Genomic DNA, 23069 nt, shown 5'->3' with positions numbered 1-23069 from the left:
GATGTTGAAAAGAGATGATCAAACCGTTTTAATCAAAGGTATTTTTCTGCATACTAGTATTCATATTACTGTAATGTGTCTATGTATGAATGAATGAATGAATGAATGAATGAATGAATGAATGAATGAATGAATGAATGAATGAATGAATGAATGAATAAATAAATAGTATATATATATTTTTTTATTATTATTTTTTTTTTTTATTGTGGCACAGACGAACACGTGTCCCTCTCCCTCCAGGGACCCACACAGCCACAGCCCCGCCCATTTCCAGTGTTACCCGGGTGAGTGCCAGTGTGCGTGATGACGTCAGATGTATATGAGCGCAAGCGGCGGGATCTCTCTCCTTTTTTTTTTACCGCCATCGGAGCGGAGTCTTTTTCCTCCTTCCCCCCTGGTACGGACACACTGCGTAGCGCCGCCTCAGCAGCACCAGCCGCCTGCCACAGAGCGAAGGTAAGCAGCATCGTCGCCAACGCCCTAGAAACTCAAGCGGCGCTTTGGAGGCGACGTTCAGACATTTTAGCGACATTTAATAACACGCGACGGTGGCGGGAAAGACGGCTAACGCTAGTGAAGTAGCAGACATTGAGACTGTCTCCTCCATGTTAACGTACCGCACGTTTGGAAAACATTGAGGCTGCCACGACTGGCATCATAACCGGATGAACAACACATTACAAAATACAACACAAAATGTCACCATATTTAGATTTTTTGTTCACATGTTGTCTATGTTTGAATTAACCTTATTTTCGGAATGCAGGGACTCGCACTGCCATAAGTCGCGTATGATGTTACGAATGGGTGGTACACTAAAACAATGTCAATTAGGAGGTTAGTAGTGGGCACGCATCTTCAACACTTGTTTAAAGGGGTTTAAAAGCGGTTCCTCCCTGTAGCCAGCTAGCAAGCAAGTAGCGCTTAAGCTAGCACGCGCAAGTGCATTGACAATGGCAGCAAGGCCAGCTAAAGTTAGCTTGCGCACTAGCTTCTTTTCGTGCATTAGCTTGTTGATGATACATTTCGTTATTTCTCTTTAATCAACTGTGTTAAAATCCATGACAGTGATCTTATAGTGCACTTCAGGCAGTCGGCTCATGTAATTTCTAAGTCAATGATGCCATGCTGCACTTGAATGTGCAACACGTGGTCGCAGGGCAGCATCAGCAGATTTGACAAAGGTCAGTCACGCAAACATGTCAATCTTCAATGTCTAATATGCCATATAATTGCTAAAAATGCTTGTGAAATGTGTAGGTGTTGCTCGGACATAAATACTTTCGTCACCATGGCAGTTTTTAACTGTCCATATTGCATGCAGATGGCAACAATTCATTGCTTTGGTGCATAATTACTCTGCAGTTACTAAGGAAACTTTTTTTTACACGTTTTACACAACATATTAGAACAAATGGCCTTTAACAGCTACTAAAAGCCCTTTGCGGTCAATAATTTGTTGTGGTATCATGCAAGACATTTGCTTGGGTGCCTCATTTCTGCTATTTTTCCAATGCATGGTCTTAAGTTTTGGCTTGTTAAATAGCATATATGGGTTTTAATTTTTAAAGTGGTGTCTGTTATGCGTACGCTATGTGAGACCCACGGGCCGTGCTCATCTCTCGCAATTCCGCTTAGCATTTTGAGTGCATAAGTGCATTCGCACTGAGAAGTACACCATAATGCAGTGTGCCTCAGTACCTGGATTTTGCATTCAACACGTCCTCAAATGGCAAGTGTGCTGCGATGGACACTAACCGCTGGGAAGGGAGGGACTGACCTGAGAGGTTGCAATTCACAATTAAAAAGCACTACATTGGCAATGAAAGTTTGCCGTGTACATTGTGTACCTACTGCAGTGCAAGTGTGGAAATGTGCATTTTGGAACACAGCCCCAGAATGCTGTTAAGTGCAACAAAGCCGGAAGTCTGCACGCTCTCTCCATCATCTGTGCACTTCATCTCTTGCATCCCGATCCAGAGTGTGAGCTACATTACAGTCACATGTTAACAGCATCATTATGCTAGGTCTGCCTATTTGCTAGAGAAAAACAAATTGATGCAGACTAACAGTTGGAAAACCCCCGGGTTTATTTTCAAGATGTGTAGTGAAGCCTGTTCAGGGAGGGTCAGGCTTGTTATAACGTCATGGAAATAAGTGTAATGCTCCCCTTGTTTCTCCTCAATCTTAATTGGTTGCATTGGCAAATTATGTCAAGTGCAATGGAGAACATGAGTTAAGAGTATGAGCATTTACTGTGGGCGGGGACAGAATTCCCATGCACCCCCACCAAAATGAAGATTGGGTCGATGTGTCGTTAATAATTCAAGAGGCCAACCTGTTTGTCATCCAGTACCTCTTACCCATTTTTCTTGTTATATTTTAGTATAACTCAAGACTCAGCAGAGATGGCAGACATTGACAAGTGAGTATGACTGAATATCAAATTTGAACAATTTGGGGGTATGCGACACCTACTGGTGAAGATTCTGCATTCAATAACCCTGCAGTGCATCCATGTGTTGGGGTGTCATGTTTCATTCAGTGAGTGCTTGCAAGAACATCATGGCTTCTCTCAGAACAGTGAAATAAGATGAGCATTTCAACAACCAGTGTGTTAGTTTGAAAATATTTAGCAAATTGAGCACATTGACTGACCTTCACCCCCTGTTTCTACCCGAGCAGCAAAGATCAAGCTGAAATGGACCCGGCAGATATGGAGGACGTGGAGGATGTGGAGGAGGAGGAAACGGTAGAAAATTCCAAAAGCAAAGGTAAGATGACGGAAGATTTCTTACTAGGAACCACTTGCTATAATGTGACACTTAACAAGCCAATTCCACCATGAGAAGGTGTTAGTGGCTTGTGTACTTCAATAATAAGTACAGTACTTGCTTTGTATATTACTGTGGGTCAGAGGTGTCCAAAGTGTGACCTTCAATGTAATTGTTGGCTGTGGCTTCTATTAGAACACTTAAGGTAATCTGGGGTTACTTTCCCAAAGACTTAGGCATTGCAGCCCCGAATCAAATAAAAGGATTTTTAATCTGACTTCATATTCGATCAAACTTTATTCTGTTCTTACTAATTAAGTTTGCCCGTATGACAGTACCTTTGTGTGTCCACAGCTCGTCAGCTGACAGAGCAGCTTATGCAGAATCCACAGATCCTGGCTGCGCTACAAGGTGGCCTTGAAGGCCTGAACGGTTCACCATCGGGGTACATAGAGAGGTGAGTGTGTGTCGGCGTTAAGTCATTATCGCGAAAGTAGAATTTTAAAGACTGATGACTGGTTGTCTGGTTTTTGAGATGCACCCACTTTCCATCCCATGTGAATGAGTATTTGACAATCTTAGCATGCAGCATCCAATAGCTTTGGACCAAGCAAGTATTCCCTGTGCCAGGCTAGTGCAGGTATATTAATTTACCTCGCTGTGCAGAAATTTGAGTCTGTGCTGCTTCAAAAAAGATTTCCTGGCCGCCACTCCAGGGATAAAACAATAGTGGCTTGCAAAGGAATGTTATACATTTTCATCACAAGCAGTGTTAAGTTGTGTGATAGTGCTGAATAGCTCCATTTAAGTGAAAGCCACTTTGAAAGCACCTAATGAGTAAACAAGAATTGGACAAAGTACACTGGCATGCTCTTCAGTCACAGCAGGCAGTCTGGCCGGTTTATTGTGTCTGCAAGTATGCTGCTCATTCAGATCCACAATGCATCTTATGCTAAATGTGTCCCCTGCACGCATTCATTACATCCCTTCCTAACAGAAGTTCTTGTTTTGGGGTTTTTTTATTTACCGATTTTTATGCAACATAATTTCCATGTGTCCTTCCACAGTTTACCAAAGGTTGTAAAGCGGCGCATCAACGCCCTCAAGAACCTGCAGGTGAAGTGCGCTCACATTGAGGCCAAATTCTACGAAGAGGTCCACGAACTGGAGAGAAAATACGCTGCTCTTTATCAGCCGCTCTTCGACAAAGTACGGCACTTTTGCTTTTATTTTTTTTACATTTAACTTATTTAAAAACTTAAAGGCACTTTACAATGGGGCAAGACATGCTGTTTACAAAATTAGCCAAAATGGGGTTAAATAAGCAAGTTTGAAGAGATTAATGTTTACATGAGACTAAAAGGACGACGGGTCAGTGCAATTACGGAGAGTCCAGAAGGAGGGGGCAGCAAAACTAAAGGCTCTCGCCCCAGGTATGGTGCCTGGCTGTTGAGGGTGGAGACAGCAGGTTGGCGTCGGAGGACTGAAGGGTACAGTTGGGGGGTGAGGAGGAGGCCAGTGAGGCGGCACGGGAGGCCAGTGAGGCGGCACGGGAGGCCAGTGAGGCGGCACGGGAGGCCAGTGAGGCGGCACGGGAGGCCAGTGAGGCGGCACGGGAAGCCAGTGAGGCGGCACGGGAAGCCAGTGAGGCGGCACGGGAAGCCAGTGAGGCGGCACGGGAAGCCAGTGAGGCGGCACGGGAAGCCAGTGAGGCGGCACGGGAAGCCAGTGAGGCGGCACGGGAAGCCAGTGAGGCGGCACGGGAAGCCAGTGAGGCGGCACGGGAAGCCAGTGAGGCGGCACGGGAAGCCAGTGAGGCGGCAGGGGAAGCCAGTGAGGCGGCAGGGGAAGCCAGTGAGGCGGCAGGGGAAGCCAGTGAGGCGGCACGGGAAGCCAGTGAGGCGGCACGGGAAGCCAGTGGAGGTTTTGGATGGATGATGTCATGTGAGCGAGTGAGTAAACGGGAAGCAGAGTTCTGAATAAACGGAAGTCCAAGTCTAGTGGTGATGAATATGTGAATGAGGGTTTAAGCAGTAGAAAGACTGACGAAGACTGGCAATGTGTGTGTGTGTGTGTGTATGTATATGTGTGTGTGTATATATATATATATATATGTATATATATATAAATATATATAATTTTTTTTTTGGGTGGAATGCAATTCGGCTTGTCTGGCTGATGTAGTGGTCAAAGGTGCTGTCAAGGAAAAGGACAAAGTTATCAGACGTGAGTTGAGGAAGAAAGAGAGACAGGAGGTGTGCGTGTGTTGAGGTAGTGATTGATATGGAGAGGTGACTATCGTCGGTGAAACTGAAGAGCATGACGGCAGATGATGCTACTGAGGGCAAGTAAATGCAGGATGAAGAGGGGGGGGCAAGCACCAATCACTGGGGGACTCCTTGGACAGGTAGACAGTGTAGGAGCCGTGATTGATGTGTCAGTGAGGTATGATTGAATGAGTGCAGTTCTAGTAATGGCGAGGGTGCATAGAAGGTAACAGAGGTGGATGGAGTGACTGATGGTGGCGGGAGCTGCAGGATAAGGATGGGTGAGGTGGTCCGAGTCTGAAGTGAGAAGGTCATTTCTGATTTTGAGAAGGGCTGTTTCTGTACTGTGGTATGAGCGGAATCCAGATTGAAATGGTTCAAATAGGTTATTGGAGTTGAGTTTAGCCGAGCAGTGACGACACTATCCGAAGATTTTGTAGAGGAATTGGAGGTTAGAGATTGGCCCGGTCATAATGTCTTGGCTCATACTTGTAAGGAGTGGAAAACCTAAATGTTATGATATAGGAAGCTTATTAAACACTGGCCATCCAGAAGTGACACTGGCTGTATCTCTGAAGGAGAAGTGTCTTCTGCTGTCACTACTCTTTTCTACTCATACTCGGTGTTGATTCAGGATGGTGTCAAATGATCTAGAAGCCACTTAAGTTTTGTTTGGTTTGCATCACATACAAAATGGGTACAGCCATTGCTTGGGGGCCCAAACTTATTTCCTCGTTGTTTTTGCAGAGAAGCGACATAATCAAAGCAGCTTATGAGCCCAAAGATGAGGAGTGTGAATGGAAGGCGGATGAGGGGGAAGAGCTGACAGTAAGTAAGCAGGTACAGGTGACTTGTACACTTGCATATCTTTTCATTGCACTTTCTTTGTTTGCTGCTAATAAAAAGCAATTAATGCTGTCGCTTAAAATGAAGGTGCATACTGTAGTATTGTAAATTTGGAAAATGTTCACCCTGCAGGATGAGATGAAAGAGAAGGCCAAGCTAGAAGAGGAGAAGAAGGACGAGGAGAAGGAGGACCCCAAAGGCATCCCAGAGTTCTGGTTAACTGTTTTCAAAAACGTGGACCTGCTGAGCGACATGCTGCAGGTACGTTCACGGCTAAGGTGTGCCTCCATCTGCTGGACAAAATGAAAGTGGAACCCCACAGTAAAAGTGATTTTTGTCAGTGGTGCTCTGGGGCACATTCCTCTCATGTCATTAAAAAGTAGATTTTGTATAATGGGGAACCTTTAAATTATACATGACTGATGTTGTGTTGTCTCCTCAGGAACATGATGAGCCCATCCTTAAACATTTACAAGACATCAAAGTGAAATTCTCAGATCCGGGCCAACCCATGGTGAGTAATTGGGATGCAGTGGAACCCGCTTGAGTTGGTCCCATATGTCGACAACTCATCAAACCCTGGTCCACTTTGTTTTTATCACTAAAAAGTGCAGATTTAAGACAGTCAACCACTTTTGTAAACTTAAAAAGGGGGCATTTCGTTAAAAAAATGGTCTGTTTATGTTGACTTTGTCGTGATAATGTCCTAATTAGGAATAGTGCAATCCGGATGCTGCCAATTTCAATACTGACAGGGCTCGACAATAACGATGTACCGATGGCCCGGGGCAAGTTAAAACAAAATTCGGGCAAGTAAATCTAATCAGTGATATTCCCGTCGGGCAAGTGCACTTTGGCATGCCATACTGACAAGAGTTTTTTTAAAGCGGTTCTTGTTGGGTGTTGGTAAAACACGGACTGCGTAATTCCGGTGGTAATTTGCAAAGCAATCCTTGCAATGGACCAATCAGAATCGTTTATTTAGACCGCGGTCCGTAATCCACAGTCCGCGTTTTACCCACACCCGTTGTTCGCGATCAACCAATCAGCGATCGTTTGACTACGAAAACATCCATCATAGCGTCGCTGCCAACATCGTCTAATTCTGAAGGAAACAGCAAAAAGTGATGAACCTCTATCGTTGCATGGTTTTTATTTCCAAGGCGGCATGAAAAACAACTTACTGGCCTGTTGCAGACTTAACTAGCTGGGGGCACGGCAACCGAACTTCTTTTTTCCCTCTCGTTCCTCTTCTTTGGTCCCAAAACGCCCGCTCCAAGACCGCGAGCTGAACATGACTGCCCCCCAGCGTCCATGCATGAAACTACAGCCCGGAATACAACACACACGCAACGCTACAGTATTATTTATTTTATTTATTTGAGATTCTCATGTGATGCCACAAAAAATTACATGATATCATTATGGCAGTCTTTTCATTTTACATGGGGCAAGTTCGGGCAAGTAGTTCTCACCTTAAGGATTCCCCATGGGCAAGTCATTTTGGTTTTTAATGTAGAGCCCTGACTGATCATCAATGAATAGTCAAACATCAGAATTTCCTGGCTTCCAATGTTAAATGAAATTCAAGCTTTTTAACATGCTGCCACTACAAGATTTTTCATGGCATGTGTTGCAGAATGAAAACTTGACAAACGTTTTAATATACGTTTGGCCAAAGTCCCAAGTAAATGTTTCAGCAATTACTAGTTTTGATGTGAACCGCTTAAGTTGACATCAGTCAGCACATCATGGGGTATCCACTGAAATAGGTTCCACTGTGCTTGTACTTATAAAATATTGTCTGAACGCAAGTTTGTTTTTCTTCTTCAGAGCTTTACGCTAGAGTTTCACTTTGATACCAACGACTTCTTCACAAACACAATGTTGACAAAAACCTACCAAATGAGGTCGGAGCCTGACGAGAGTGACCCTTTTTCATTTGACGGACCCGAGATCATGTCCTGCACAGGGTGAGGAAACTGAAGTGTACAAGATGCAAATGTGTTTTTTTCCCTTCCACTGAATGATTCCCATGTACGAAACTCTCTCTTGCTTTCACATCACAGTTGCACAATCGACTGGACAAAGGGCAAGAACGTCACGTTGAAAACAATCAAGAAGAAGCAGAAGCACAAGGGGCGCGGCACAGTCAGGACGGTCACCAAAACAGTGCCCAATGACTCGTTTTTCAACTTTTTCACTCCACCAGAAGGTATGCTTCCAGAGGTTTACTAGTACAGTGGAACACGTTTACATTGGTGTTTGTATAGCGACATGACTGACTAGAGAGATGAGAAAGAGTGACAATTAAGGATTGTGATGTCAGCCATGTGTAGGCTTGAGAATCATTTCAATTTGAACCATTCCTCCTTTGGCTTCTTGATTCTTGAAAATTAGGCTTTTTAATGGCAGTGTCAAGTTTTCATGGTTTTAAATGAGGGCGCAAGCTAGAGTTATTTGGTTGAAATTAGTGGTAAGTCGAACAAGTCCCACCATGATTATTTTATTCTAGCAGCTGCTGAAATAATACCGGGACCAAAGAATAAGTACCAATTTAATCTTCTATTGGATTGAATACAAAACAAGATCATACTATTGCGTACCCAAGCCCACAGAAGCCGTTAGCAATTTCTCCTGATTTTTGGGTTTCTCTTTCTATGAAAACCTTCTCTTCTCCTCCCCTTTGGTGTTTTTGTCAACCACCTCAGGCAAAGTTAGGAACACCTCTCACACGACTGGAGACATGTCCTTCAACAGGACAATGAGTGTGAGTCATCAGGATAAGAAGTCTGAGTGGGAGATGTCCTTCGACTAGACTGTGTGTGTGTTCAGTATAATAAACAGGAAGTGATATATTGTATCTTCTTTCTTGAAGAGGATAGAGCGTACACTTGTACAGATATAACACACAAACCTAGTCAGATGGAGAAATATTTCCTCCATGTTCAACCAGTATAAAAAATAATTTTAACTTAAAAATAACTTTTCATGCAGACGGTACCCGTGGTCGCACAGAACTGGGCAATTTGATGCGACAAACCTCATTCCTCAAACAATGACTGTCTTAACTATAAGAAAAAGTAACGAGCCCCTGGGTTTAAACACTTCATACTTGGCTGCCACTGCATTGTCCATAAAACTATATACCACACGCATAAAGGGTGAATGACAAGTTTTTCCTCATACTTGCTGTGGCGGATTAATCTGATTGACCTCTTTGGAGATCATTTGACAAAGCATTGCACACTACTACTAAAGTGTAGGATTTGTTTATCGGATCAATATTGATGTTCTGGGCTACAATAATGTATCTTATTGGAAGTGAAAAAGGCACCCCTAATAAATGGACCCATTTTTCTTGCAAGTGACCCAATGGGGTCTTGTATGGTTTAAGACTGGTCAACCACATATGTTGACTTAAGAGGGCATTATTCCTATTTTAGGAATAGGAACAGTAATTTGATGAGTTGGTCCCCCACAGACGGGTTTTCAATATAAATGTATTTCACTGTAAAATATTTCATTTGAATATCTATCTTACACACACGTTTTGTTTCTTCCCCAGTTCCTGAAAATGGAGAATTGGTAAGTCGGGTTTTGCAAAGCATCGATCAGCTACTTGCTTGTTTTCATATTGCCATCTAATGCGTCCAAAATCTAATCATCAGGATGAAGACTCTGAGGCGGTCCTCGCTGCCGACTTTGAGATCGGCCACTTCATCCGTGAGCGTATTGTTCCTCGAGCTGTGTTGTATTTCACGGGGGAGGCCATCGAGGATGACGACGACGATGTGAGTGCCAGCATCTCCAACTTTCTTTCCTGCTTTTTATTGAAATTTGTTGAACTTGAACCTAACAGGCTTTTTGGATTGTTCATAATATGCACATTCCTATAGGTTTAATAGTCATATTGTCTGTATATTGCTGCGCATCTAATGCCCGTGTCTGTTTTGCAGTATGATGAAGAGGGTGAGGAGGCTGATGATGAGGTAAGGCTGCCTTGACTCTAGATTGGGGGTGCTCATTACGAAGGTTTAGTAGAGTTGGTAGCTCTTTGGGACTGAAAGTATGAGCACCCCTGCTCAAGAAGGCTAAAATTATTAAATTATAATTAGATAATTAAATTATCTTTTTGGGGGTATTAAATCCTCTTTTGGCTGTCGTTTCATTCAGGAAGGTGAGGAGGAAGCCGATGAGGAAAACGACCCCGACTACGATCCCAAGGTGAGTGGGCTTCCTCCCTTTCTGGACACAATATGTTTTGGTTTGGCCTTGCACAGCAGTTCTCAGCATCAGCTGGTGACATTTCTGCAGCTTGACCTTTTTTAAAGCCTTTGACGGGGCATGAGTCGGAGTGTCCTGTCATATGACAACATGAAACCCTCAAGGGCACCTGATGAGAACTGCTGTTGTAAATGGCAATTCAACATACAGATCACATACTATCTAATGCATCTCATTAGTATGTTCAGCTGCAGCTTTTTATTTTGTAGCTTCTGGGCTAAAACTGAACACTCATAACACACGCTGCTTTTTTTCACCACTATATTTTATTGAAGTATCCACATACAATGTTAGGTCACCATATGAACCAGCATGCTGCTTTTTGGTTAAAAAAAAAACCCACCAACAACCTCTGGCATTTTGTGATGCTAGTTGGGCTCCTTTTTTTTTTTTTTTTTGCTGCTTCTACTCATTGATGTTTCTTCATCTCCGATCGGTCACTTCTTTTGGCATATTTTGTCAGCTCCTCTTTAAATTTTTCCTCACTAGGTTTAAGTGGTGACAGTAGAAAAATAACCCTGTCCTGGTAGGTACAGCTTGTCAACTGTCAGCTTACTACCACCACCTTTTCACCCCTTCACCTCTTTGGTTCTTGGCCAACTTCTGTTATTCCATCTCTTTGTGCACCCTGCCCCCCCAACGCACCACCCCCTGCCCGCCCAGTCTCATTAACCCATTGGTTTGCGTGTTTGTTTTGACCTTTAACCCATAGTGCGTGCTGCATTTGTACTCATTTCTGTATGTTGAAGCTAGTCTAGCTGTTTGTTTGTTTTTTTTTGGTTGCTATTGGAATTGTATGGTTTTGTGATGGCTGTGTTTTTGTTTTTTATACCAATTTGGAATGTCACAGCTACATTTTATTTTTATCATCCTGCCTCACTGATCTCTACTAAGTGCTTTTTAATACAGTAGATCCCGCTGTGATGGCTGCTCTTATTAAAAAGCCTATTTTTGATACTCTTAAGCCATATGATATGCCTCTCACCGTTTATTAAACGCATTTCAAATTCAGCTTTCCCTATTTAGGCATATACATGCAATACAGCTATAAATGTGCAGTTACACAATCCTGCTTTAAACTGAGGAAATGAATTTGTGAGACAGCGCCCTCTGCTGGATTCATAGCTACAGCACTTTCCCCACCCACCCTCTGCAGATAGCGCCATCAAGCCACTTTCTATTTTAATAAATGCTGAAACGTGAAAACACGGGGTATGCTATATTTTGGTCACTAAACAAGCAGGAAATGCAAGCAGCAAAATTTTGGATGTAAACCTAAAAACTTGCTAACCTGAACGGATGTTAACTGAGGTACCATCATCTTGAACGCAAAAAAGATGTTTGTGTCTCTTTGCTGAAAAGTCTTAATATATTCCAAACATGCCGAGTTTACGTACTAGTAAAATATAACTAATTGTGGGGAAAATAAATTTGACAAGTTTAAGAACACCACCCGAGTAGATACTTTGCAGTTGGATAAACATGGCATATATGTATGTGACAACAATCTAGTACCTGAGCTTAATGTGTGCTCCCATCCCCCCTTTCCTTATTGGTGTCTTGCAGAAAGATACAGCCTCCCCAGCTGAGTGCAAGAATCAGTGAAGCCTGGCTTTGCTGCCTTGAGAGGATCAACTGCACTGTTAACTTCTAAATTTAAACATGGGAGATATATATATATATATATATATATATATATATATATATATATATATATATATATATATATATATATATATATATATATGCGCACACACACATAAAAAAATAGTAACTTACCGCCTTATAATGTTTTTGTATTTTTCTTGGTAGAGAATTTGAAGGGTTTTCGTTACAAAAAAAGAAAACATGGTAATATACTTGGAGCCGTATGGCTCACTATATAGTATTTTACTAGACCTGTTTTTTCTTCTCTGTACAATATAGACTAGAGGAAAAAACTCCAGAAGCATGTTCACTGCTAAACTAGTTGGGATTCTTGTGAAGTTTTTTGTGGTATTTGCTCTTAGACAACAGCTGTGGTTGAGACTGCATCCTATTAATTTGTCTTGGTGGGGGCTTTAGCACTTAAACACTGTCAAATAGGATTTTTTTGGCCATAGTTTCCTCTCGAAGCATTCCAGTAAACAAAGTAATCAGTTCCGTTTGATTGTGAGACTCTACTAAAATATTGATTCAACAAGTGAGGCAAGCCGCTGACATTCCGTAGAATGAGGAAGAGGGTGACGTCTTTTTGGATAGCACTTTATTGTGGTGTACCAGTCCTTTCATCCCTTTTTTCTGTAGAACATGCAGTAGTAGCGCGGTGTGTAACAAGATTACATTTTGTCGTTATCCCTCCCTCATTCGCCTCCCGTGTCTATGGAACTCAGCCCATTTTGAACACTGTGAAAGAGAAGAGGGCATGTGTGGCAAGTGACCCGCCAACCCTCCTTTGTATTCTAAAAGGCCACAGGCGACTGCTCGTCATGGCAATGATAAAATCAAAACTGAAAAGGCAGTGTAGCTTGCCATATAGCCAGTGCCCGTGTAGATTCGTCATAGTGGTCACGGGGGAAACAAAAAAGCAAGAGTGCCTGTTGGGGGTTCTGTTTAAAGAGCAGCTGTTGTCGAGGCAAAATTGCGATGCTACAAATACTAATATACTCAATAACTGTACGTGTATGTATATGAATAAATTGGTTAAACATGTCAACTTTTTTGTACACGTTATTGCTAGAAAATCAACTTGCATGGCTAATGGATCAGCAGAGGTCGCTGTTGTCCTTTGCCTTACTACAAGATGGCTACCAAAGCACTACTATTTTTACTACCTCGCTTAAATACCCCAGTTTACCTTCAGATACATATGGCTTGTGGCATGCTATGTGAAATATTAACCAATTTAATTTTTAATTTCAGCATAATTCAATGTTATTTTTATAAGGTGTTCAGAATACCACTAGATGGAGCCCACGTACCACCAGTGGAACGTGGTACTACCACTGTTTGAGAATGAAGGATACACGAGAAGAAAAATGTTAAAATAGGCACTATTTAGGAATAATTCTGGGGAAAACATTTTTTGCAGTAATTTATAATGGATGATTAGGACTGCATTTTCACAATTGATGCTATCACAAAAGGTTATTTATATATACTTAATTGTACAAATGAGATTATTTTCATGAGCAAAACGAACTTGAATATATTAATACATTAAATATGTAATGTTTTTATTTGTATTAAATTACTTAATATTTTGGCCATGTATTATAGCAATGAATGGGATTACACCTGATTGCCCGATTGTGGAGCGAAAGTGCCCCCCCCGGTCGGTAGTAGCAATTATGTCTCAGGAGCCACTCTTGTGGGCGGTGCCGCAGTCGGACCGCTCCCGCCCCTCTCAGACAACCAGACGTTCCAAACAAGCAAACCTCCACAGACATACCCCCTCCAACACTCTGCCGGTGTCCCGTATGCCTTCACCCGCTCCTGGGTAGACCTCCGCGTCTGTGTCGGACCGCGCCTGGAAGAAGGTGGAGGTGAATATGTTGGAAAACGGGAGGAAGGTGTTGAAGGAAGGCGTGCTAGAAAAGAGAAGCGACGGCCTGCTGCAGCTGTGGAAGAAGAAGCTGTGCGTCCTGACAGAGGACGGCGTGCTGCTCCTGCCGCCCAAGCAGCACAATCACCCGCAGCAGCACCACCACCACCACCACGGCGGCGGCGGTGGAGATACGGGGAAAGTCAAAGAGCTCCACTTCGCCAACATGAAGACTGTGGACTGCGTGGAGCGGAAAGGGAAGTACGTCTACTTCACCGTGGTCATGTCTGAAGGGAAGGAGATCGACTTCAGGTGCCCGCAGGACGTGGGCTGGAACGCGGAGATCACTCTGCAGATGGTCCAGTACAAGAACCGCCAGGCGATTCTGGCTGTCAAGTCCACCCGGCAGAAGCAGCAGCTGCTCGTCGTCCACATGCCCGTTCAGAGCCACAAGACCCTCCGGAGCTCGCCGAATGTGGCGTGACCTGCGAGAGACCCCATCCGACAATCGTGCGCCATTTGCGGTAAGAGGGAGACGACAAAGGGGAGGGAGGGGGGGGGGGCGGGGGGGGCGACGGTCCCTCTGGTCAGGGGACCACCTGGGGAATCCCCGTGTGACTTGGACCGGTTCCTTTCCTTTGTTCTTTGTCCTGGATATTATTCACCACTTAGCTTGATTTTGCATCTGAAGTGACAGGTTTCATCCTTTTGATACGAATACATACATATAACATGGCTGCATACATTATTTAGTATATTTATGCATTATTGTACAAAAGTAAATAAAGTGCAATAGTAAAAATGTCACATTAAATTGAAATGCATGCCAAGAACAGACCATAAATGAAGACAATTACAGCTTTTGGTGGATGTTGAAACATACAAATTACACAAAAAATTAAAATTAAATCTGAGTAAGAAAAGGGGGATAAACAGCCATGTTAACTTAAAAGGCAAATAGAATCTGAATTTAGCACAGCTATATGGAGTTAACTACATAAATATTATGTTTAGAAGTTATTTTATTACATTTTTAGGTTAACATTTCACCCAGCTTTCCCCTGTGCATCCACTGTGTCTAATTGATTCCATCCACAGGTTAATTGGACACTGGAGGATGAATATGGACCCCCTCTCACCCTCACATTTTGCCGCATCTGCACCAACCAGTTCTTCGGGACAAGTCCTCTTTTTCCATGTTGTGGTGCCCCTCACCAATCTCCCCTTTTTTCAATACACAGACTTACTTCACTAAAGACTGATGGACTAAAAGCCTGTGAAAGTGTATTGTCATGTGCAATTATTTATTAGATGTGTATATATTTTTTTATATAAAAGTGTTGATGAATGTGGTTGTTGGATAAGCGCAGGAAGGAAGTACATGTCTTTATTTGTCTTATTAGGATGGTCATTTGTTAGCACAACCAAAGATTAGCTCATCATTCTCAAATTGTGGTACGGGCTCCATACAGTGCTTTTTAAAATCAAACTAATAGAGATGTATACATATGAAATGTACAAAGAGGCGGTACTTGTTAAAAGGAACAATTGAATGGAATTATCAGTCCCAGTATCGACCATTAGCGACGAACAAGGTAAGTATTAAGATACACCAACTACTGTAAATGCTTAAAGGTTGCCACTATCGGCTACGTATATTGATCATACCCGCCTTGGACAGGGTTAAAGGCCGATTTGACCGAGCTCCGTTGCTAACAGCTGCGTGTCCAAAACAGAAGCTGTTAGTTTGTTAGCTATGTATCACCCTCCCTGACAAACACTCCCTTTATGAGAGTTGAAAGTGTTCCGCTGTTCCATATGTGAGCCATTTTAATGTTAATTGTCACCTTTTATGTTGGCCATAATGGGCTTTGTAGTGTTAGCCTGGAGCTGGCTAGCCTCATTGTTAGCTTTATGCTAACATGGTTGTGCTGACATTATCCTTTTTGGAAAAAATAATATTGTGAGCTAAGCTTAGTTTTTGGTCATTAACAGCTAATTATCCCTAACTTGTTTGGCGGTAGTTTATGATTATGTTGTGATGGAGTTCTAAACAGGTACAACAATATGTGTATTTTTAGGGTTAGCCTGGTGCTAACTTGTTCCTGTGGCCAGTTGTGAACATTACACTGTCAAAAAAGGGTGACATTTGACTATTGTTCTGATAAAGGGTTATAAAAAGGGTTGGTTAAGAAAAATTTGTGTTTTGAGCCAGTTGTTTGATATGTTAGCTAATTTTGCTCAATGTCTCATTTAAATTAATAGTGTTAGCTTAAGGCTAACATGTTCCCACAGTCGGCCATTGTTAACATGATGCTAGCAACGTTATTTGGCAACCATTTGACTACTCTCCTGCTAAAGGGTTATAAATAGCTTAATTATGAGCGTATGAGCTTTTCAACATGTTTGAGGTTTGCTTGGGGAAAAAAGTGTGTTTTGAACCAGTTTGATATGTTAGCTATTTTTGCTCATTAGCTCATTTTAAATTAGTAGCGTTAGCTGGGCGCTAACCTGTTCCCACAGTTGGCTATTGTTAGCATAATGCTAGCGATGTTATTTGTCAACCATTATACAATTGTCCTGAAAAGGGGTTTATACATTGTTTATGAATATCTTAATGACCTCATCAACTAGTTCATAATATTTGTAAAAATGAAATAAAAAATTTCAATTGGGCCTTTGTAGTGTTAGCCTGGTGCTAATCTGTCCCCACAATCAGCTATTGTTAGCACATTTGGGCTTTATTTAATGGCCAGAATTATCCAATTAAGTAAAGTTATTTGGGTATGAAAAAGAAATGATAAATATTATGACTTTATTCTCATAATAATATAACTTTCCCCATTACTTTATGCTACTAAAATGACATTAAACATCCTCATATCAGTTTATTCTTGTAAAATTGCGACCTTGTTAAATTGTAACATTCTAACTATTTCCGCCACCTAGTTTTCAATTTTTTTTTGTTATTTTTCATAATATTATGACTAAAAAAAGCTTTTCAATAGACTATTTCACTTTTCAGTATTTCAGTAGCATTTTAAAATAATTTTTCCTCATGTTACGATGTTATACTACTGACATTAACATTCTGACTTAAATCTTACTGCTGATTTTTTAATTTTTGCTGGGTTTGTTTTGTACCACAGGCCAATAAAACAGGTCACAAATGGCCACAGGGACGCATTTTGAACACCTCAGATATAAACCCTAATATGCATCAGTATATGCAATGTATAAACCTTTCCATGTGCCGTTAACCCTCATAATAATGTAGTTGATTCTAAAATGGCCTCACTTGACAAGGCGGTCTTGATTGAGTGTATTATTTATTTGTGTAAGTGCGTCCCTTTTCGAGAGTGCGTGTTGATGTCATCTCCAACACCAGCCTTTTATCTCCATGCTCTCACATGCCTCTCCGTTGCCATCATCACCGACCTTGAGATCTATTTTCATACCTCCGAATGATACATTCCATTAAAAAATGAAGAGAAAACTGCACTGGTGCCTTTTCCTTCTTTCTCAGTTCATCAGGGTCACTCGTGCGCCCTTTCCAGACTTTTGTGTTCGCCTGTGCCTCCCGTTTCCTGGTCTAAAAGTAGCAGGTGTGTAGGATTTCAGTGCCAGTTGCTTTGTCGTGTCAAAATGCATCTGGCCTAATTGGATGAATGACGACATTGTATGTGACGCGTGACCACTGAGATTGTGGTTTTCTATACAGAAGACCGTTGTTTGAATGGTCACCTTTTACCGAGAGTGCTGAAAACTAAAAAGTCATAGAAAAGTAACGACAGAAACATTTAAAAGCATGCTTCAAAGATGGTCATGGCACTAACTCACCTTAACATTGTTCAGATATAGGCTGTAAATGCCCCCCTGGGGCCACATTCTTAACAGCACTGCTTTAAATGGACACTGTTTGACAATGATAGCATTATTATAGGCATGCAACCAAAACAACCACAGCACTGTTGCAAAGTGTACATTTAGGACAACCTGCACACCACATTACAAGCACATTATTTTTTGTATTGGTTGTAGTTGGATTGCTGCCCTGCATCATAAGAGCAACAGGAACAAGGTACATTGACAAGTATTCAGGATATAGATGATACGTATTTGACGGGGTTACTTATATTGCAGTTGTCCTTGAAGCAGAACAACTCGTGAGTGGAGGACATGATTATTAAGTTACTTCCTCCCAACAAGGCGGCATCTCCCTTTGAACGAGCAGGCAGCAGCTGTTGCTGTTGAAACGTTACCCAACATGTCTCTTTAGCGCCACGTTGGCAAATGCACACTGACCGCCAATGTATTCCTCGCCACTGCCAAGTCTTTGGGACTTGAGCTTGTGACACCGGGAGTGTGCTGACCTGTGAGGTAATAGCAACCTGACAGGGAGGCAATGAGGATGGAACACAGCAAAGCTGGGGGTGGGCGGATCAAGCCAAATAGCCATCCTGTCAATGCCAAGGGTGACATCAGTATCGAATCAACTCTTATGTGATGAGATTGATATTTTTCAGTTCTCGTCTGTGTATATTGAGATACATAAGGCACAGTTAGCCCTGGTTAGTGTTGATTTCAGTTAACTCATTCAATCCCAGCCATTTATTCCAAAGACAACCCTTAAGGACTGATTTCAGATGATTTTGATGATCTTTCAAGGCACACAGAATATTGTGTTCTATAGCTATATAAACATGAAACCTATCAAAAGAAAGATTAGACTCTTGTCTTTCATCAGACAAAAAAGTAGTTACCTTTTTCCATTCTTTAGTAGTCAGCAATAGAACACAGGTAAGTTTCAGTGTTGTGACAGCTCAAATATCTAAACATCAATACCAACATAAACAATACAACAAAGGGATTGTTTTACTTCAAAATAACCACTTATTTGCAAAACACCATAAACAAGTTAAAATGTTCATATTATATTATATTATATTAATAATATATATTATAATATGTTATTATTATCTTAGATTTAATTATTTTCATATTTATGCATTAAAATTTCCTTATAATGTGTAACCTTCTGCACACTACACTCCTCCACTCGATCTCACTTCCTCCTTCCTGTCAAGTGTGCCTTGCCCTTAACATTATCCCTGACAAGCTCTTATCAAAAGCACTTCTGCCCCCTTGTGGCCGTTTTTATGGCTTAACAGTTCTCTGAAGTGAAATTAATTTTGTGTGTGTATATATTTTTTTCTGATTATAAGTTAACATCACCGCATTTTCAAGTAAAAAGTCTCAGTATTGGCTATACTGGCCATGCATTTCATCGGTATCAGTTCAATACCAAAATTTCCACTATCCCAAATTGAAGACATCCCTGCATGGCCTTGTTCTGATTTTGCGCATTAAATTAGGTCATTGGTTTTCTGGTACTGCATCATGTTTATGGCACCCACGGCCTTCCTTGTAATGAGTAACGTGCCGGAATCGATTTTAATGTGATGGAGCGTAATAAGATGATGAACACAACATCACTTTAGAATGCGGCAACATCACTAATAGAAGCACGTTTATTACATACAGTTGTCAAAGTATGGGGTCCGTAGGGGAAGATGGGGGTGTGGGGTGTTCTGGTTGGTACCTGTTGGTTGGTTGCTGTTGAAGTGGAGGTCAGAACCCAACAACCGCCCTCTGGATGCCATGGTGCCTTCGCGAAGGCACCTCCGGATCAGAGGGGTAATGATGGTTGGTGGCCGTTTGATCGTTGGTTATGTAGCAATGTTGGGGGTGCTTTTGGTTTCTATAAGACTTGGGTCTGCCTGCCAGGGCGCTGGTCCTCTGGACTATATATTGTGTGTCATACTGTACTCCTCCAGGGAGTGTTCCTTCAAAGTGTGTTTGTATGAACGTTTAAGGACCTTTCTGCACTTAGGCATTCCCCAAACTGGGAACTTTGTATGACGGTGGGGCCCCTGCTACGGTTGGTGGTGTCCTCTTGGTTCATTGGCAGGTTGGCGATTTGGGGGGTACTTTTGTTTTTCACCTGCCCTCAACTCCCCGGGTGGACACACACCCACATGGCAGTCTGAATTGAGAAGGAGCTTGGTTGGCTTTGGGCTGTCTGTGTTGTAGGGTGCTGATCCCGGGTGACACGAGTTTCACAAATATGCTTCAGTCAGTGAATAATAAGTATTTCATGAGTTACCTTTACTGTACATTTACAAATTAATAATGAAATGTACTTGTTGATAAGGAAACCAACCTGCACGGTGGCGAGTGGTTAGCATGCAGGCCTCACAACTAGGAGACCCGAGTTCAGTTCCACCCTTGGACATCTCTGTGTGGAGTTTGCATGTTCTCCCCGTGCATGCGTGGGTTTTCTCCGTGTACTATGGTTTTGGTTTCCTCCCACATTCCAAAAACATGCTAGGTTAATTGGCGACTCCAAATTGTCCATAGGTATAAATGTGAGTGTGAATGGTTGTTTGTCTATAGGTGCCCTGTGATTGGCTGGCGACCAGTCCAGGGTGTACCCCGCCTCTCGCCTGAAGACAGCTGGGATAGGCTCCAGTAATCCCCGCGACCCTCGTGACGATAAGCGGTAGAAAATTAATGAATGAAGCCAACCCAGCATCATTTGTATAATATATTTTGAGATGATTTTACTTAGCTGTTGGTCATAATCATTGCCCAACTTGAGGCTGTGGAGTGGATAGTCCTATATAGCAGACCTCCATTCTAATTCCTCAGTGTTATTAGGCACTCTACTTGATGTAATGAGCCGTTAGCCATCCAAGTAGAAGGCGCAATGGGATATAAAAATACAGAGCGACTCTATGACGCTGCTCCCCATCTGCTTGTAGATTTGTGTCTTTTTCTAAATCATCGATTCTCAATCGGTGGTGTAGGCTTTTTAGGTGATATAAGAAGTTTGAGTATCTTGTGTTTTTATTCCAAATATGTTTTTTTATGCAGCAGGGTGTGGTTTATTAATATTCCTATATAGGTGGTGATAACACTAGTAACAGTCCTGTATCTTGTTGAGCCTTAGAAAATGTCTGAAATGTCAGCTGTTTATGTGGAATGAGCATCTCAGTTGTGTATATAATTCTCATATTTGTAGGTGTTCAAAATCACTATAAAAAATTGCTAATGCTAATCGCTAGCGTGGATCTGGGCGTTTCCAATTTTGGGAGAAATTGCATGAATGATGTAGAATCCCGCAATCCGAATTGCTGCAGCTAGCATGCTAACATCTAGCAGTGACGTGCTGACACTGGACTGACATGCTGTGTCTGCTAACAGCTAGCCCCGATGAGCTCATGTTGGACTGAAATGCTGCAGGCAAAAACGCTAACATGATCATTTTTAGCATGCTAACACCTAACATGAAAACACTATGTTGTGTCTCTGTTGATTAGTTTGCGCACTGCTGCCACCTAGCGAGAACGTGAGTTACAGCTCAGGAGTCTGGTTATAGCATGCTAGCTTGTTCAAGGTTGGGTTGAATAGGAACAGAAGGGCAACTTTGCACTGAACTGAAAGTCACTATATGTACATTTTAATGCTGTGTGGATTGTAGTTTTGTTGCTGTTGCTATTTCACACAGCTTTGCGATAATGATGAAGTTAATATGACAAAACATTCCGACATGAAGAGACCCATTTTTAATGAATATTTTCAAATTTTCTACCGACAAAGCTATGCTTATAGGTTGTCGATATAAGTGAGTTCTACTGTAGCAGTGTTCATTTACTGCCCGTTTTTGAATTCAAAATATGTACAGCATAAGGTCTGAATCTGACTGAACAGCATTACACATCTGGTGACTTTAAAAAGTCCTTCGCTGTGTGTCAAGCTTGACTATCCCGTGCATAAAAGAGTCTATTAATCGGCAGGTAACTGCAGACAATTTCAAAAACAGGGTGCGGATATTTGTGCAGGCCTCAGGCTGTTTGTGAGGCTCTTGTGTTTTTATTGTACACACACATTGCAAATCATCCCTGCTGTCAGCGTGAATGTGCAGGTGGTTTTAACTGCAAATAAAAAACACACACACAAAACACAGCTGCACACCCACAGGTGATACGGCGTCTGCCAGTGATAACAGCAGCCGGGTATAGTCGAAACAACCTCCCTTCGCTTTTCCTGAAGGTCAGCGATGGAAGCGACAGCTGTCTCACTGCCAGTTGCCGGCCTCCCACTGTTTGTGAGAAAAGCTTACTTCCTCTTTTGCATGCGATAACACCGTTGTCACAGTGGCATTATCATCTCCCAGGAGGCAAACAACAGTTAAGAATAATGCAAATCGGGATGGACGCTGCTTTGTGTGTGCAATGGAGCTGGTTTTGTGACTAAGATGCTTTCTCTTGATTGTTTTTTTCCCCTGTTTTATTTCCCCAGGCAGCATGGCATTAGGGAAACACATTCTAATAATACATTATGATTCCCTTCTCATTGCTTTTGTGTTGCCCTGACTTGTTTTTTTTGGGCTTTCAATGTGATGACTCACATTGAAAGCCCTTCATGCCCATAAAGTTTTTATTTCTCTAAAGGTCCTGAGGACCTTTTCGTGCAATTCAGGTTCTTTTTTTTATTTTGAAGGCATTTTGACTGTGTTGAATGAATATAGGTGAGATGCAGATTAAAAATGTCACCTCAGTTTCTTAAATGAACCTACAATGGCAAACCTCAACAATAACCGTACGTCCAGACAGAAAAAGTCCCATTTCTCTCAAACTTTCAATTTCAATTTGGACTAGTGGCCTTCAGTTTTTCCTTTTTTTCTATCTATCTAGGAAATTATGCTGCGTTTTCCCATTCAAAGCATGCAACAAAACACACATTTTATTGTTTTCTGCAAGGGTGCCAAAGCCATGCGTCTCTGGGCATGCTGTCGGGTCTTAAACGTTTGACAGTTTATTTTCAAATGCATCCATTTTGACTTAACAGGCATGTCTGTTTTTTGTGATTTTAATTTTAATGGGGATCTACTAGGCTCATTTTTCGACCTTTTGTATTGAGCAGCTACACTAGATTTTCCAGAATCTGCACCTATTCCAGTTTCCTTGGATTGCCAAAACGATTTGTTTAAATTTCTGCCTCTGTGCATGATCACTCCCCTGTGATTGGTCATGCGGACTACCTCTGCAGTGCTGCCAAACCGAATAGGTGTAAGAGTTGATAATAAATAAATGAAACCTTTGGAGAGCGACTTGAAAAAGATGGTTACGTAGGTACTTTGGAGCTCAGGAGAACCGGGACGTGAGGATGCTGCGTCCACCTCGTCTGCCTGAGGAGGAGCACTCATTGTCGGACACACTTTGTCAGAGGCCGTGGACTCAGAAACCGCATGTGAGGGTGCTGTGTTTACTAAGTGCACACACCAGTAGTGGAAATGTGGTCATT

The 23069-nt window shown here is 42.1% G+C and overlaps 2 protein-coding genes across 6 annotated transcripts; both read left to right on the top strand.

Moving 5' to 3' along the window:
* Positions 1-350: 350 nt before the first annotated feature.
* Positions 351-12872, top strand: nap1l1 (nucleosome assembly protein 1-like 1). 5 transcript variants are annotated; one of them, XR_013630181.1, is made up of 16 exons: positions 351-459; positions 2390-2428; positions 2689-2777; positions 3132-3234; positions 3845-3986; positions 5792-5884; positions 6023-6151; positions 6333-6404; positions 7724-7863; positions 7960-8105; positions 9459-9478; positions 9562-9684; positions 9850-9882; positions 10067-10117; positions 11744-11890; positions 11925-12872. XR_013630181.1 is itself a non-coding variant. In XM_058077778.2 (16 exons), exons 2-15 carry the CDS (start codon positions 2412-2414, stop codon positions 10670-10672), a joined length of 1164 nt encoding a protein of 387 aa, XP_057933761.2. In that variant the 5' UTR covers positions 351-459; positions 2390-2411; the 3' UTR covers positions 10673-10703; positions 11744-12872. The 5 variants fall into 5 exon arrangements, 3 of the variants coding, with proteins under 3 accessions (XP_057933761.2, XP_057933760.2, XP_057933759.2); XR_013630179.1 differs by having other exon boundaries at positions 11744-11894; XM_058077778.2 differs by adding an exon at positions 10667-10703 and having other exon boundaries at positions 11744-12872.
* Positions 12873-13480: 608 nt separating this feature from the next.
* phlda1 (pleckstrin homology-like domain, family A, member 1) lies at positions 13481-17219 on the top strand. The gene is made up of 2 exons (XM_058077779.2): positions 13481-14224; positions 14799-17219. Exon 1 carries the CDS (start codon positions 13708-13710, stop codon positions 14182-14184), a length of 477 nt encoding a protein of 158 aa, XP_057933762.2. The 5' UTR covers positions 13481-13707; the 3' UTR covers positions 14185-14224; positions 14799-17219.
* Positions 17220-23069: the final 5850 nt, after the last annotated feature.

Source organism: Doryrhamphus excisus, linkage group LG2 (assembly GCF_037039965.1).
Source record: "Doryrhamphus excisus strain RoL-2023G ecotype Guam linkage group LG2, RoL_Dexc_Guam_v1.1, whole genome shotgun sequence".
Taxonomy (NCBI): Eukaryota; Metazoa; Chordata; class Actinopteri; order Syngnathiformes; family Syngnathidae; genus Doryrhamphus; species Doryrhamphus excisus.
The sequence above is the reverse complement of the archived record's forward strand: the minus strand, read 5'-3'. Positions and strand labels throughout refer to the sequence as shown.